General features: G+C 44.1%; 4 protein-coding genes across 12 annotated transcripts in view; 2 read left to right on the plus strand and 2 right to left on the minus strand.

Annotated features, from left to right (window-relative positions):
• The first annotated feature begins 930 nt into the window (after positions 1-930).
• On the plus strand, positions 931-5,649 carry LOC108070543 (fibulin-1). 4 transcript variants are annotated; one of them, XM_017161069.3, is made up of 14 exons: positions 931-948; positions 1,534-1,638; positions 2,053-2,589; positions 2,645-2,989; positions 3,094-3,315; positions 3,386-3,468; positions 3,543-3,600; positions 3,697-3,957; positions 4,020-4,157; positions 4,254-4,698; positions 4,763-4,895; positions 4,969-5,057; positions 5,113-5,343; positions 5,405-5,649. In XM_017161069.3, the coding sequence occupies exons 2-14, from the start codon at positions 1,563-1,565 to the stop codon at positions 5,565-5,567; spliced, it is 2,781 nt and encodes a 926-aa protein (XP_017016558.1). In that variant the 5' UTR covers positions 931-948; positions 1,534-1,562; the 3' UTR covers positions 5,568-5,649. The 4 variants fall into 4 exon arrangements, with proteins under 4 accessions (XP_017016558.1, XP_070139619.1, XP_070139625.1 ...); XM_070283518.1 differs by lacking the exon at positions 931-948 and adding an exon at positions 1,049-1,186; XM_070283524.1 differs by lacking the exon at positions 931-948 and adding an exon at positions 1,254-1,272.
• Positions 5,650-5,809: 160 nt separating this feature from the next.
• On the plus strand, positions 5,810-8,536 carry Atac2 (Ada2a-containing complex component 2). The gene is made up of 5 exons (XM_017161058.3): positions 5,810-6,291; positions 6,355-6,506; positions 6,562-6,736; positions 6,802-8,078; positions 8,136-8,536. Exons 1-5 carry the CDS (start codon positions 5,915-5,917, stop codon positions 8,489-8,491), a joined length of 2,337 nt encoding a protein of 778 aa, XP_017016547.1. The 5' UTR covers positions 5,810-5,914; the 3' UTR covers positions 8,492-8,536.
• Positions 8,523-11,207, minus strand: LOC108070532 (probable ATP-dependent RNA helicase DDX23). The gene is made up of 2 exons (XM_017161057.2): positions 10,985-11,207; positions 8,523-10,928 (listed from the first exon to the last, which is right to left on the minus strand). Exons 1-2 carry the CDS (start codon positions 11,152-11,154, stop codon positions 8,606-8,608), a joined length of 2,493 nt encoding a protein of 830 aa, XP_017016546.1. The 5' UTR covers positions 11,155-11,207; the 3' UTR covers positions 8,523-8,605.
• Positions 11,208-11,855: 648 nt separating this feature from the next.
• The window catches only part of spen (split ends), a 77,970-nt gene continuing 74,241 nt past the window's right edge, over positions 11,856-15,584 (minus strand). For 4 of the 6 annotated variants that reach the window (XM_070283521.1, XM_070283520.1, XM_041776013.2 and 1 more), the window contains 6 exons: positions 15,421-15,527; positions 15,184-15,264; positions 14,846-15,044; positions 14,480-14,773; positions 14,076-14,398; positions 11,856-14,014 (listed from right to left, as the gene is read on the minus strand). In XM_070283521.1, the coding sequence (XP_070139622.1) occupies positions 13,727-14,014; positions 14,076-14,398; positions 14,480-14,773; positions 14,846-15,044; positions 15,184-15,264; positions 15,421-15,527 (1,292 nt within the window). In that variant the 3' untranslated portion in view covers positions 11,856-13,726. The remainder of the gene's footprint in view (positions 14,015-14,075; positions 14,399-14,479; positions 14,774-14,845; positions 15,045-15,183; positions 15,265-15,420; positions 15,528-15,584) is intronic. The other 2 variants (XM_070283523.1, XM_070283522.1) reach the window with 1 other exon arrangement.

Here is a 15,584-nt window from a genome sequence, read left to right on the forward strand (position 1 = left end):
ATAAGCTTTTAAAATTATATTTATTTAAGGAGTTATCCGGGTTTAGAACCACAAAAAAAGGCCCATTTTCCAGAATTTTTTTTTAAAGATCCTATGACAATTTTGCAAATTTCATTTATTCTACATTAATACATAAGGTTTGAACTAAATTCTGTAAAATTTTGAACAAGAAATATTTACAAATGAGCCGTTGAGGGAGGGTTGAACTTAACCCTAAAAAAAATTATGTCCTTGCGGTAGGCAGGATTTCTTCGTCAATTTTGATCAGAAATCAAAAAACCAAACTTTTTCTGTTAGCTTATGTGTCTGGCTTGTCTTTGAACGAAGGATTTTTAAAAAAATTAAAAATTGAATTTTTGGGAGCGTTTCTGATGAAAAATGTCACTTTTTACGTCAATTTTGGCCATATTTTGGGTTATAAAATCGGTTCTAATTGAAGATATAAAAAATCCTTCGTTCAGAGACAAGAAAAACATGTCTAGAAGAAGTGTGGAAAATCTGAAGTCGATCGGTCCTGTAGTTTTCGAGAAATCTTGACTACCAACTTCAAGAAAGTGGTTTTGAGAAAAACGCGTTTAAAGTTTTAATTTCCAGTTGTGACTCATACGACGCGCTGGGCTTCAAATTTCCCCCATTTCTACAGTTTAGCTTCGATCGACTTGAAATTTTCGGACAACATTCCTGACACTTTGTACTATTATATAAAAAAGTTTGAAAAAAAAACATTTTTTGAAATTTCAAAACCCGGATAACCCCTTAAGTAAATTACACACTTGAAGCTACCACAGCGAACCTACCGCATTAATTAGGTACTAAGCACTGATATTTTTAAACGCGTTATTAGGCATATTCAACGAAGAGAATGCTGGGCACATAACGTAACATCCGTTTGACTCTGCAAAGGAGGATCTTTTAAGTTATTAAATCTCCTAAAAGTCGTTACTAACTGTAGGTGCCCTAATTTTTATCCCCCCGAGATAGTTGACAACAGTTGTACTTCTTTTTTTTTTAACTCAAATAATTTCATTCAGTATTTTATACTCAAACTCTACCGCCAGCTTGTGATTTAAATATTCAAAATAACGGATCTAAATAAATTGTCTTAAGTCTAAACAATAAAAACTTAATTTATAAAATGAAAAACTTATAAAATAACATAATTATATTGAAAGAAAATTACAAGCTTGTATATATGACCTAGCTGTTATCTTAATAAATCAAAGATTCTTAATCTCCTGTGTTTGCTCAGATATAAGATATAAGATTCTTAATGTAGGGGCACACACTTCGTTCAGTCCGAAATCTTCTTTGTTCTAAAAATGTTATCAATGTGTGCATATGTGCGCAATTACGAGAAGATATACATATGCACATCCATATCCATGAGATACGTATGTATCTCAAGCGTGCCGTACATGTGCTCAAGAACTCGGAAGATTCATTCGTGTTTATTTCTCTCACTGAAAGGTTCAGCCTCCCGTCCCGGCTTCCTTAAATAATTAATTCATTATTTTATTTTGATTTCGAATACAGTGAATACTTAATTCTGTCGCAGCAAAGATATGATAAGTAAATTCTTTTGGATTTTGTGTACAATATTAATAGCTGGGCAACATGTCTCGTTGGTGGCATCGGCTGGTAAGTATTATATATATTTTGATGAAAATATTGTGTGGCCAAGGGATTACATATAGATTTATTTCTTATCTACACATTGTCTTTGTGAACGTATCCTAATTATTACGGTTGGCAAAATTTGATAACGATTTGAGATATATATACAAACATCTCCTTAATATTTCTAGCTTTTATAAATTATCTCAAAACCTTGTCGCACAAGGCTGCCTATTATCTATTTATTTTCTACAGAAAATCAAGGCTATAAGTAGTTCTAAGTTGATTTATATCCCAAATTGACAGAATGCAAACTTAAAAATAAAAATAATCAGATATTAATATTTTTCTGACCTTGGAAAAATGTATATCACTTTAGGAATACTATCAAAATATATTTATATATTTGATATGATATTTATATTCCTTTTTTTCTAGGTGACATTTCGGAATATATTCGAAAATGCTGCATAAGTGGACTTCGCAATGCCCGCACTTCGGGCTCTTGTGCCACCAAGGATATGGCTCCAGCGGTAATCCCACAACTCTGGCTTGGGCTCTGCCACTCCACCTTCGAGGTGTGCTGCTCTCGGGAATTGGATCATCAGAATTGTGAGCTTGGTCGTTTGGCTGCCTTGGACGGAACCCGCTGTGATGGTGGAGAGAATGTCACCTCCCATAGTGCTTTTGCCACATGCTGCCGATCCTGTCAAATTGGTTTGGCCGTCAAGGCCAGCAAAGTGAACTGCAAGGATCCTTTATTCTCCTTTATATCCGCCATTGAATCGTACCGAGACTGCTGTTACGAAGATGGTTCTCCCTCATCGGGTTCGGAGTCTAGTTCTATAAAAAGTAATGACACTAACCCTCTGGGCCTTGATGATAATGAAAATAAGGTAATTCCTGAAACGGAAACGGATCCGGAATCGGAATCGGACCCAGATGAGGAGGGTACAATTGTACTAACTGGTGATGGTAAGTTGAAACTTCAAGTAACTCAAATAAATTTAATAAAAAATATTATTTTCAGATGACATTTGTGGCAAAATCCCCAATCTCTGTGCCCACATCTGCGAGAACACCTTTGATGCCTATCAGTGCAAGTGCCACGACGGCTTTAAGCTGGATTCTAACAATGTCACCTGCTCTGCTTTACCTGCTGGAGAAGCCAACAACAAAGTGTGTCCCAGTGGCTATGATCTGGATGAGCTTGAAAGCAAGTGCATTGACATTGATGAGTGCAAGGAATTATCTCACGATTGCAAAATATCTCAATATTGTCACAATACAATTGGCGGCTATCATTGTTTGAATGTGAAAGCTAAGGAATGTCCAGAAGGACAGCATTATGATGGTGAATTGGATGAGTGTAAAGGTGCGTTAAAAGTAAAATTATTAAATCTTTGTATCTTAAAACAATTTAGAGAATTTAGCTTATAATTTAATCCAATTTAACGGCTTAATTTTTAATATTTTCAGTTTCCAAAACAGCTTACTCTACGGAAATCAGAAAACAACCATCTTGTGACGATGGCTTCAATCTGAAGGATGGCAGCTGTACGGATATAGACGAGTGTGCCGACAATGCTACCAATAACTGTCATAGCATTCCCCACCAGGAGTGCAGGAACACCCTGGGCAGCTACCTCTGCCACTGCAAGGTGGGCTTCAATCTGGATGCCACCTCCAATGAGTGCGTGGGTAAGTGCCCAAGTGATTCCAACTTAGTTTCTTGGATTTTGTGCCTAAATTGTACATCTTATATGTGTAGACATTAATGAATGCTCGATTAACAACCACAACTGCCTGCCAACGCAGAGGTGTGACAACACGATTGGATCATATATATGCACGGTATTTCATTGATGACATTACACCAAATTGTTCATATTTCTTTTATTCAGGAATGTTTACCTATATATAATTAGCGCCTTCAAAGTTGCGGCACTGGCTACACGTTGAACGCGGAGACTGGGAACTGTGATGGTGAGAATTCTTGGAAGAAATAATAATATAATTTATACATTTTAAATATGTCTAAAGAAGCAGTTTAATCTAATTTGATTTACTTGATCTTTTCAGATGACGACGAGTGTTATTTGAAAACGCACAACTGTCCGTATAACTATGACTGCTACAATACCAAAGGATCGTTTCGTTGTTATAGGAAAACCACCACCACACGTTATACTACAACACCATCAACAACCACTACTACTACAACTACAGTGAAACCTTACTCTTGGGAAACAAGATATCCTGCTGCCAACTATGGCACCTCTTCGAGAACGCAATTGGATTGCTCTTCTGGTTTTTACAGAGACAGCTATGGGGCTTGTGTTGGTAAATATTACCTTAAATAAACTGGAAAATATATCCTTCTTTATTCTATTATTGAATTTTAGACATAAATGAGTGCTTGAGAAGCAATCCTTGTGGCAGCCATCAGCGTTGCATCAATACCAATGGACACTATCGCTGCGAGAGTCTTTTACAGTGTTCGCCAGGATACAAATCCACAGCGGAGGGAACGTCCTGTGTTGGTAAATAAAAACCCTGCACTTTTTACTACTTTTAGCTACTGCAGTCTCATAATTATATAGTTAAAATATTAATTTAAAAAATTCCCCTTTAATTAGACATCGATGAGTGCGCAACTGGCGAGCACAACTGTGGTGAAAGACAAATCTGCCGAAATCGTAACGGTGGCTATGTCTGTGCCTGTCCTACAGGACATGAACTCAAGCGTCTCTCTGCCGGCAGCAACACATGTGTGGACATCAACGAATGTGCCCTGGATCAGCGTGTATGTCCTTCGAATGCCCAGTGCTTCAATACCATTGGATCCTTCTATTGCGAGTGCAAGACGGGCTTCCAGAAGAGACCCGACGATGATAATAACACTCAATGCTTCGATATTGACGAGTGTCAAGTCCTCACGGGTCTGTGTCAGCAGAAGTGCATCAATTTCTGGGGCGGCTACAGGTGTACCTGCAACTCGGGTTACCAATTGGGACAGGATAATCGCACCTGCAACGATATCAACGAGTGTGAAGTTCACAAGGATTACAAGCTGTGCATGGGGTAATGTATTGAATCTTATAGATTTTCCAAGGATTTTTTAAAATTTAATTATTACAAATTCAAGGACCTGCATCAATACTCCCGGTTCCTATCAATGCTCATGTCCTCGTGGCTATACTTTATCAGCAGATGGAAGCACATGCCGGGATATAGATGAGTGTACCACCGAGACGGGCAGTCATGTGTGCACTGGTCGTGTGAGTGTTTTATTTATTTATTAATTTAAGATTATTATTTAAATTATCTTAATTTTATTTTTATAACCCAAAGAATGATATTTGCACAAATACCCGAGGTAGCTACAAGTGTACAACAATTAATTGTCCCCATGGATACACCATTGACCAGGAGCAGAAAAAGTAAATAAATAAATTTCTTATTTAACAAGAAAATAATTAAATCCTTTATTTCCAGCCGATGCCGTCAGAATAGTAACTTTTGCGACGGAGAAGACTGCTACACTAAGCCTTCAGCTTATACGTACAATTTCATTACCTTTGTCTCCAAGCTGATGATCCCTCCAGAGGGTCGTCCCATTTTCACGCTCAGAGGCCCTTTGTGGTACGATAACATCGATTTTGACCTCAAAATTGTTCGTATCCAAACAACCAACAATGTTCAGAAGGCCACCGATGCCAATTTCGAGTAAGTATTAGTTATAAATTATTAAAAACAATAATAAAACTTGTTTTCTTTTTTCTTACAGCACTTTAAAGAACAACAATCAGGTAAATGTCCTGTTAAAGCAATCTCTGGAGGGTCCGCAGGATATTGAGCTGGAGCTGAGTATGACAGTGTTCACCAACGGCATGCCGCGCGGAAAGAGTGTTGCAAAACTATTTTTATTCGTTTCGCAGCACACATTCTAGTACCTGAGCGAGAGAACATTTTTGTACATCAAATTTTTTATTTAAGAGCATTAATAAATACTGAGATGCCGTTGAAATAACAGAGGATTTAACAAAGTTAATTTAGTTATTAAAATTTACGTTAAAAAAAAAACATTTCAGAATCAACACTATAATGTTTCAAAACCCGTTTTCAGAGGATCATTTGACACCGCTCCTGTAGCCTTTTTTTGGTACTAAATCCCACCCGTTAGGGACGTTGGGCACACTGTATTTTATCAACAAGTTGCTTGTATCGAGTTATCGATAGACTTGCATCTCTATAAAATTTGTTTGGTTTCGTTTTTAAAAATTAAAACTTAAAAAAAATGGATTGCAGCAAATGCGAGTCGCCTGTGGAGGAGGACAACTACCTGGAGTGTATGGAGTGCCATCGCCTGGTCCACATCAAGTGCCTGCCACATGCCAGCACGCCGGGCGATTTGCTGGGCGACGTCTTCTTCGATTTCACGTGCGTGAAATGTGTGGAGGAGCAGCTGCAGGGCGGGCCCGTGCCCCCTTCCGCTTCCGTGATCAAGGAGCGCTTCATACGCCAGAGGATACCCTGGCTGCTGGTGCTCACGCTGACACTGTACAATCTGTCCATCAAGCAGAAGGGTCTCGGACACCATGGCTTCTTCCACTGGCGCACGCACATCATTAGTTTTGTGGACAAGAACTGGAACTACATCTTTGGAGCGCACGTGTGAGTGGTGTTTGAGTCTTGATTATCATTATGAGTGGATTAATATGTTTAGTCCTTCTTTAGTCGGCGTCGCAAGCAGTGGTTTGGTTCCGTTTCCGGTGCTCTCTCGCACAACAGCCCGGTGTACTTTCAGTCTGGCTTGGATGTGTTCCAGGAAAATGGCTGGTGGAAGCTGGCCAAGCCCTTCCAAACTCCACGAAGTGTGCTCAGGGAATGTGAGTTATTATAAGAGTTCAAGATATAATCCGAATTAACACCCAATTCCTCCAGATGAAAAGAAACAACTCCAAAGACTGCAACTGCGCAATGAGAAGCGCCTGCCCGCTGTGGATGAGAACAGCTGCAGCAGCGAGATCTCTGTAACCGATCATACCGAGGATAAAACCAAGATCATAAAGCTAGAACCGGAAGCAATTCAACCCGGCGAGGGCTGTGCCCGCACCATGTAAGTTATCCTAAACCACTCCACACCCAAGCCAGCTTTTCATTGAAAAACTCTTTCCTTTGCAGTCCCTATATGGGTCGCCAGCCAAAGTTCCAGGCTCCTGCCTCGCCAGTGGACCAGCAACCACCTTCTACTCCCGCTGAAGCTGCAGTTCCTCAGGAAATCCCTAATCTTATCACAGATGAGCAGGAAGAGGAGCCGCATAATCAGCCCCTGAGCAGTGTTCAGGCCAGTCTGATGGACTTCCTAGCCGAGAGTTTGGGCGGCGATGACCTGAGCATGTTCAACAATCTCCCTGGCATAATGCCAGCTCCTCTAATAGGAGCTGGCAAATCGGATTTCTTTATGACCGAAGCCTTGCTGGAACAGCCTCCAAGTACAGGAGGCTTCTTCGACATGGACAACAACTTTGGGATGCCCAACCTAGCAGAGGAAGTCCAGGAAACCAAGGAAAACAAGGAGGCGGCCAGCAAGAATTTAATGGAAGAAAGCAGCACAGAGACCGATGATGAGACCAAGGGAGGAGATGAAAATGGTCAGAAGGAGGAAGAGGAGCAAGACTACAAGCCACGCATAGTGCAGATAACAAACTTTCAGGCGCAGGAGCCGAATGTCAATGTCAAAGATGAGCCAATGGAAGAGGAAATGGAGGAAGACATCGGAGACGCAGGTCAAGCGGATGACCAGGATACCCTGATAGAACCCTGCCAGCCAAGTGGCTTTAAAAGGCAGCCGCGTAGAAATTGGCCCTGGTTGCAGGTAACCCAAGAATCCGATGACCTATCCTCTACCGGCGGGAATCTCGAACTTATGAGTGTCTACGAAGAGCAAAAGTTGTACCAGCGGCTCCACAGAATATGCTCCTTAGAGCAGGAGTGCCAGATAACTATACCCGCCTATGTGCGGCGCCTGTACCGAAAGCTTTGCCTTCGCAAGTGGAAAAGAGAGCACAATCGTCCCATATTTAACTTGGATGACCACATTGATCCCCTGGCCAGAGCCAGGCTGAAGATGCAGGGCCACCATCAATCACAGATACTGGACAGGTACCAGCTCCTAGCGCATTCGAGGCAGGATGCCAGGAGCTCTTTTCATGCCCGCCTGGCTGGTTGCACCCAGTACGAGCTATTTGAGTCGCCCTACTCCCAGAGAGTGCTGCATCCTTTCATTTTCCGCAGTGAAACCATGGTTCCTCCCTGGCTGAAGCTCATGTGCGAGCTGCAGCATCGCGTGAGTGGTTTGCATCCAACAAGAGCCACCATAGACTTTTGCTTTGTGAGACCACAGCACATACCAGCGGTGAATGCGCTTCTGCAGAGCTCCTTCTGGCCAAACATAGATGGTAATTACACTGCTATTTTCTTTTATTTCCTTTTAATTCCCATCCTTAATCCTTTAGTGAGCGAGTGCCTCAGTTACCCCGACTACAGCGTGGTGGCCTTGTACAGAAAACTGGTCATAGGCTGCGGCTTTCTGGTTCCAGATGTGGGCTACAACGAGGCCTATATCTCCTTTATGGCCGTGCGTCCCAATTGGCAGCGCAGTGGCATTGCTAGCTTCATGCTCTACCATCTCATCCAGACGTGCATGACCAAGGACATCACTCTCCACGTCTCCGCCAATAGCTCCGCTGTGATGTTGTACCAGAAGTTTGGCTTTAAAATGGAGGAGATTATACTGGACTTTTATGACAAGTATTTGCCTTTGGACTCCAAGCAGAGCAGGAATGCTTTCTTCCTGAGATTACACAGATGAGGGAGTAAGCCTCCAGGAATAAAGCAAAGCATTTCCAAAAAGAAATTTTGTAGAACCTTTATTAGTTATTTTTACTTATTTTCCTAAAAGTTTTTAAAGATTTTATGTCCAAACTCAGGCGAATATTTTCTCCTCCCGCCGCTTCTTGGTGACCACTGTGCCCGGCTTGTGCTGCGCCTCCGGGTGATTCGTCAGCTCCGGCGGACACACCGACACCGGACTGGCTGTGACGCACTGCTTCAGGTCGTAGAACAAGGCGCTGTCGTCCTTGGTGACAAAGGAAATGGCGCAACCCGTCTTGCCAGCACGACCCGTACGACCTATACGATGGGTGTAGTCCTCGATGGTCTTGGCCATGTCGTAGTTGATGACCAGGGAGACATCCTTGATGTCAATACCACGACCAGCCACATCGGTGGCCACCAGAATATCCTTGGCTCCCGATTTGAGAGCAGCCAAGGCATACTCTCGCTGCTCCTGTCCTTTACCACCATGCAAAGTGCACGAGTTGTAGCCCAGCTTCTCCAGACCCTTGGCCAAGACATCGGCGCCCTTCTTCTGGTTGACGAAAATGATAATAGGAGGATCGATCTTGCGCGAGAGGATCTCCATGAGCTTCTTGCGCTTGTCGTTCTCGCCCATCATGTACACGATCTGCTCCGTGCGCTCCGTGGGCTTGCCCACCGAGCCAATATACACCGTAGAAGGACGCCGGAGATACGACCTGGCAAGCCTCTCCACCGCCGGCGGCATCGTGGCCGTGAACATCACCGTCTGGCGGTACTTCTTCTTGGTGTAAAAGTTCTCCATCAGCTTGCTCTCGTCCTCGGCCTCCTCGGTATCCGGCTTGAGATTCGTCACCGGCATGTACTCCAGGATCTTCTGGACATCGGGCTCGAAACCCATGTCTATCATGCGGTCGGCCTCGTCGAGCACAATGTAGGTGCACTGGTTGAGCACCAGGTAGCGATTCTCCAGCACATCAATGAGACGACCCGGCGTGGCGATGACAATCTCACAGCCCAGGCGCAGGCGGAAGCCCTGCTCCTCGCGGGACAAACCGCCCACCACGACCACCGTGCGTATACCCAGCGGCTGGCCGAATTTCGTGGTCTCCTCCTCGATCTGCTGGGCCAACTCACGAGTGGGAGCCATAATAATGGCATATGGTCCCTGATCCACATCCTCCAGTCGCTCGATCTTGGGCAGCGACTGGATCCAGGACAGAAGGGGTATGAGGAAGGCCAACGTCTTGCCGGAGCCAGTCTCGGCCACGCCAATAATGTCCCTGTTCTGCAGGCCAATGGGAATGGCCTGGCGTTGAATGGGCGTGGGCTCCTTGTAGCCCACCTTGTCGATGATGTCGATGATCTCCTTGGGGAACCCGGACTCACTCCAGCTCCGGATGGGATTGGGTATCCGGCCGCCCTTGATGGTGATGTTGTAGTCCTCGCGGAAGATGCGCCAATCCCGCTCGGTCATCTCATCGTTGTCCTTCTCGGACCAGTGGCGATCGTCCCACTTTTGCTTGTCCTCCTTGCGCTTCATCTTCTTTAGGCGCACCTTCTCCTGCTCCTTCTCCGCCTCGGTCCGCCGCTTCTCGAGCAGATCCCCGTAGAACTTGCTCTGTGTGCGCTTCTGCTCCTTGATGTCGATTCCTGCCACATTGCCGCGTCCAAAGAACTGCACATGGTGGCGCTCCTTGTACAGATTGTTGTAGTCTATGGAGGTGTCCTCGCCGGCATCCCAATCAAACACAAATTTGCGATCGTTGAGACGCCGCACTCGTCGCTTCTTCTTGATGATGCCCAGATACCGTTCTCGAATAGCCTCCAGCTCCTTTTCTTTGTCCTTGTGGGTGAGGTCCTCTGCCCGCTTGTCATCTCCGCCACCGCCACGTTCTCCGCGTTCACCGCGCTCTCCTCTGTCGCCGCCGCGATCGCCACGACCACCGCCGCCGCCTCCTCCTCCACGCTCCCGACGATCTGGCTTGGGTGGCGGCGCCATTATGGCCGGCGGCGGTGCCCCCGAGGCCATGGCCGTGCCCATGGAGATGCTGACCTTGCTGGCGGCGGCCATTTGCTCGCGCGCAGCCTCGTGGGCGGCTCTTACCCGCTCCACTTCCTCTTGGCGACGCTTGAGCGCTTCCTGGGCGCGTTGCTCTTTGGTGAGGAAAACGGGCTTACTCCGGGCCTCCTCCTCGCGCTTCTTCTTGTCTAATAGTTCTTCCAGGGAGAGGGGCTCCTTCTTGAGCTTGGTGTCCTTGGTGTCGTCGTTGGGTTCATCATCCTGAACAATCAATGGCTTGGGCGGGCCACTGCCGTCTCCCCCCTCCAGCTTTGGCTTCTTCTCGGCATTGCCTCTTTCCCTGGATCGCTCACGGGCATTATCCCGGGGCCGTTGCCGTTCGGGTGACCTGCGCCTGCCACGATCCTCCCTGGAAACCACATTGTTATAAAACTATTTCATCATACCATAGAAAATAAGACTTACCGGGAACGCGACCGCCGCTGACGTCTGTCCTTCTCCCTGTCGTACGGCCTGTCCTGTCGCTCCCTGCCGCGTTCTCTATCCCGCTCCCGGTCCCGGGGATTGCCCAAGGCCGGGCGGTCGTCCCGGTAGCGTTCCCGCGACCGCGAGCGACGTTTCTTATCGTTAACCATTGTTTTTTCCGGAATTATTTTAATTTCTGTAAACTAGAGATGGGTTGAGCACTCGCGATAGTATGGATATATCGAATATGCCGAATATCGATAAAACAGCTGAGCAGTGGGTCTGTGAAAATTCCAATCAGAACTGCGTAGCAATTTTTCCCCGATACTTGTCTAGCCAAGTCTCAAACCATAACCGCTTCAAGGCGCGCTTTTTGAATCTGAAACAAAATTTTCCACTCAAGAAAACTCTCGCGTTTTGCATAGGTATAGAATTTATTTAATTACAGGTATAACATTAACATCTATATATTTTATGTATATGTATGTATAAGTTGCATTTCGCTATTGGGTTCGATTTGGGTATTACGGGCCGAGAAATCTATAGAGAGATAGAAATCGGTTTTTGTTCGGTTCTGTTTCGGTTTTGTAAACTCTATTTAAGGATTCTGGTGCAGTGTTTCCAGATCAGGGGGAACATAAGGGGGGAAGAATGTTAAGGGAAAAGATTAGGGAATATTTTTTGTAAATATTATGAAAAAATACAGTAAAAATTAAGAAATCTCAAAAATTATTGTATTTTTCTGGGGGGAAATTTAAAATATTTCAGATTTTGTAGGGGGGAAAGCCAAATTTCCATCTGGAACACTGTTCTGGAGCCTGGTTTCTGTCCTTTTGGGGGGATTTAAGAAAATTAAAAACAAAAGCAGATGTAAGAAATAAGTGTAATTTAATCGGTTTCTTCAAATTAACTTAGGAAATAACTAAAAAGTGTCTTAAAACATACAACTTATACATTAACATATTTTTAACAGCGCTTTTCCTCATCTGTTGTTCAACTTTGAAAAAGTGTGTGTTGGTGTGTGTGTGTGTGTGTTGTTTACTTGCTGCTTTCTCACTTTCTTCTCTTACTCCTACTCTCTTCCCTCTTTTCTTCTGTTTTATTTTTTTTTTTCATCCGTTTTTGTGGGCCCGAGAGAGGCTCTGATCTGCAGATCCCCCTCCCCTGGCGCCCCTCTCGTATCGTTAGTTGTGTTATATAATGTACAGTTGTTCTCTCTTTAGTTTAGTTTTAAAACATACAACTAAATACGCGCTAAACACTAATTAAACTGTATTTACATTTCATATACTTGTTTAGAGTCTAAATAATTTAAATATTTTACAATGTTGTGTTTCTTTCTTTCTCATTTAATATTTGTATTTGTATTTTTTTTTATATCTTTTCTTACTACTCAGCGATCGCCGGTGTCGTCGTCACATAATTTACAAGGGGGGCTGTGAAAACGTACGTGTGTGTGTGTGTGTTTGTGTTCTTTAAGCTTAAGGAGTGTACAGAGAGAGGGTACGGGTACTATATAGGTTGTATATTGTATCATCATATTTAGTCTGTGTGTGAGCCCGACATTCTACAAAGTTTCGCAAGCTTTCGCCAGGTTTGAAATCGTACAGATTTTAGTTTAGTGTGTTTTTGTGGCAGTGTTGTTGTTGAATTTTATAAAATAAAACAAAAAAAAAGTAGGAAAAACTAACGAAAAACAAAAGGCTTGGAAAGTTCAAAAAGCAAAGAACGCAGCTCTGTTGCAGAGCGAAAGACGTGTGTTGCTTTAAAGTAAAAAGTATTTGGCTTACAATATTCGATTATAATTAAACATACGCTTCTAGGATAAATGTATAATGTAATAATGCATAATGTATACGTGTTGTATGTATGTGTAATCGTAGGAAAAAGCCTCTGGGCGCATCGCTAAACCTATATAAAATTGTGCTTGGAACAACAGCAGGGATCAGGCCACGACTCCGAGCAGTTCTTTGGGTCTATGTGAGGTCGGCCTAGGCAGGTGGTGGCCTTCCATAGAGCCAAGGAACCGAAGAATCGGGCAGAAAGATTGTGGGCGGTTGCAGAAACTCTGTAGAACATGGGGCATTAACTATAAATTTCCTCTGAATTAGTTGAATCAAAACTTAAACTTTTGTGTGTGTTTAGGGGTTGCTTGGATTTGGATATTCATATTATGTATGGGATAGTAGTATGCATAGTACAGTTATTATGTGTGGTTTCTCTTAACATTTTTCGTTTCAATTTGTTTGCTTTTCGTGTGTGTTGTGTGTTTTACGTGTGTTTTTCTTCTTTTTTAAATTAAGCAAAAATAAAACTTTCTTTCTTGAGATCAAACTTAACGATACTTTGCAAGCTTCTGGTTAATTGTTTGGGTTTTCTTCTAAATTAGGAAAGGTTTAATTTAATAATCATCAATTTCGACAAATATGCAGCTTTCTTTCTTTACATTTACGTTGTGTTTCTGCCTTCTCTCTTGCATTTATTTTTATATTCAATAAAGTTTGCACGCGTGTGTGTCTGCTTCTTGAAGTTCTTTTAGTGTTTCGCTTTGCTTTTGTTTTAAACTTTTGCTTGTTTAATCGCTATTTTTAAAATTACTTAAAATACTAGAAGAGCGTAACTTGTTTTTCATTCTATCGTTCATGCTGGTTTCAATTGTAGTGACCGTGCAAAGAGTTTATATCCGGTTTTTAAGTCGCATCCGTTTCGGGTTTCTTTTACATCCAGTTTTTAATCTGTGACTTACACAGTGGCTATGACTATCAGGAGGTGGGCCAACTCGGCCACACGATTCTTGAGATCGGGCGCTGCACGCTCCAGGTTCTCATTGGCAAAATCACAGGCCGGGAAAATGTGCACCACATAGGCTGCCTGCTCGCTGCCTGGAATGGGTATATTCACAATGCCGGCGGCCATTTTCTGTTGCAGATAGGTTATAAATCCAGTTTGAAGGTTCCTCGAGTGCTGCAGCACATCGGCATGATCCCTACCACAGGGCAAGGCCAACAGCATGCAGTGTTCCTTGTCCACCTGAAAGGAGATTCATGTTTAGTAAATCCCTCAAAATTGATTTAGATTTCCTCCCTCTTACCTGCATCTTTTTGGCCACTCCTTCTAGCTGTGTCTGCTCTAGTCTCATTCTCTGGGCAATCCTTAGCAGCGGCGTGTTTGTCTCCGCCAAGCTGGGCAGCGAGGCTCTTGCCACATTTGGATTTCCATGCACAAAGTGCATTTGGACTGCTGCCTGATCGGTTTTCAGGGCCAACAGACCCTGCCACATCACCGGATAGCGTTGGAGTAAAGTCACCAGCGAGTCGCCGGGGGGTGGAGCCATTGTTGGCGGTGCCTGCTGCTGGGCAGACAGCTCCATGCCAGCGTGTATGACAGGTGGCATTTGCTCTTGTTGTTGTTTTACTAAAAAATTTAAAAAATAATTAACGTTAGCTTGTTCTTCTTGGTGTTTATGTTTTTTTTTTTTTTTTTGTTGACACTCACCCACAGCTGCTATCATGGACATACGCTCCATCTCTCGCTCCTCCAGCGTCATCTCCAAGGCCTGCTTGCTTCCTGGGTGCAGGACTTCGCGTCCTATAAACGGACTGCCCGCCGAGACATTGGGCATGGGTGGTGGCACCACCACGCTTATAGAGGCAGCCGGTCGATGGGCTGGCGGTGGCTCTAACTGCATGCCACCGCTCTCGTAGTAACCACCACGCGAGGCTATGTCACTGAAGTGGGCTGGCGGAATGCGGGCATTGTGCACGTAGACCTGAGCCATTTGCGGTGAGTCTGGGGGAGATTTGAAATACAAATTAATAAGGATTTCTAAAGGCACTAGATTTAGAAGAGTTTTGTCCTTACCAGCTGCTGTGCGATCTTGGGGACTCTGCAGGCTGTGCGGCACTGCTATGACTCGGGGTGGACCACTGCCAGGACGTCGCAGCTCTAGCGGGGGACTGCTGCTGATCATCTTGTCATCATACTCGCCGCTGCGCATCAGGTGATGCTGGTAGAGCATAAAGTCCCTGGAAGCGGTCACTCCGCGATACGTAGAGTCGTTCTAAAAGGGTGGAAAGGGGAAAACATTATAGAAAAAGCTTTATTTTATTCAAAATTCTATAGATTTAGGGTAAATTCTAGATGCTATCTCGATTGGTTTACGCTACTTGAAAGCTCCGCAAGTAAAACTTGTGCATTACCGGTGTGATGGGCGATGCCTGCTGATGGGCTGGCGGCGGACTCTGGGTGCGCCGTCCACTGACATAGGCGCCCAGGTCATGCTGCATCCACAAGTTAAGCAATTTTTAAATGGTAAATAGTTAAGAGTTAAGGGTTAGTAGGGGCTTTATGTATTCCAAAAAGCTTCCAAAGGAAATATATAAACTGAAACCAACTGAAAACTAATCCATTTCCCAAGAAATCATAAAGAAACTCACCAAGCTGGCATCGAAGGGCGGCACTCCTGCCATTCCTGGCGGCAGAACCAAAGGCGAGACCCTCGGCTGTCCCTGCGGACTGATGTTTGGTATGGCTGTGCGCAGCACTGAAAGAAAATCAAAGTTATTTCGGCTACAGAAAATCCTCAAAAGATGCAACTTAC

This window comes from Drosophila kikkawai, chromosome 2L (assembly GCF_030179895.1).
Source record: "Drosophila kikkawai strain 14028-0561.14 chromosome 2L, DkikHiC1v2, whole genome shotgun sequence".
NCBI lineage: Eukaryota > Metazoa > Arthropoda > Insecta > Diptera > Drosophilidae > Drosophila > Drosophila kikkawai.

What these genes read in the sequence shown, in the direction of transcription:
- LOC108070543 (XM_017161069.3), top strand. Translation starts at nt 1,563, where the DNA reads ATGATAAGTAAATTCTTTTGGATTTTGTGTACAATATTAATAGCTGGG. An exon ending in AATTGTACTAACTGGTGATG is followed by an intron (nt 2,590 to 2,644) that starts GTAAGTTGAAAC and finishes TATTATTTTCAG; the next exon opens with ATGACATTTGTGGCAAAATC. An exon ending in CAGCTATGGGGCTTGTGTTG is followed by an intron (nt 3,958 to 4,019) that starts GTAAATATTACC and finishes ATTGAATTTTAG; the next exon opens with ACATAAATGAGTGCTTGAGA.
- Atac2 (XM_017161058.3), top strand. Translation starts at nt 5,915, where the DNA reads ATGGATTGCAGCAAATGCGAGTCGCCTGTGGAGGAGGACAACTACCTG. An exon ending in TACATCTTTGGAGCGCACGT is followed by an intron (nt 6,292 to 6,354) that starts GTGAGTGGTGTT and finishes GTCCTTCTTTAG; the next exon opens with TCGGCGTCGCAAGCAGTGGT. An exon ending in ACGAAGTGTGCTCAGGGAAT is followed by an intron (nt 6,507 to 6,561) that starts GTGAGTTATTAT and finishes CAATTCCTCCAG; the next exon opens with ATGAAAAGAAACAACTCCAA.
- LOC108070532 (XM_017161057.2), bottom strand. Translation starts at nt 11,154, where the DNA reads ATGGTTAACGATAAGAAACGTCGCTCGCGGTCGCGGGAACGCTACCGG. An exon ending in CAGCGGCGGTCGCGTTCCCG is followed by an intron (nt 10,929 to 10,984) that starts GTAAGTCTTATT and finishes TGTGGTTTCCAG; the next exon opens with GGAGGATCGTGGCAGGCGCA.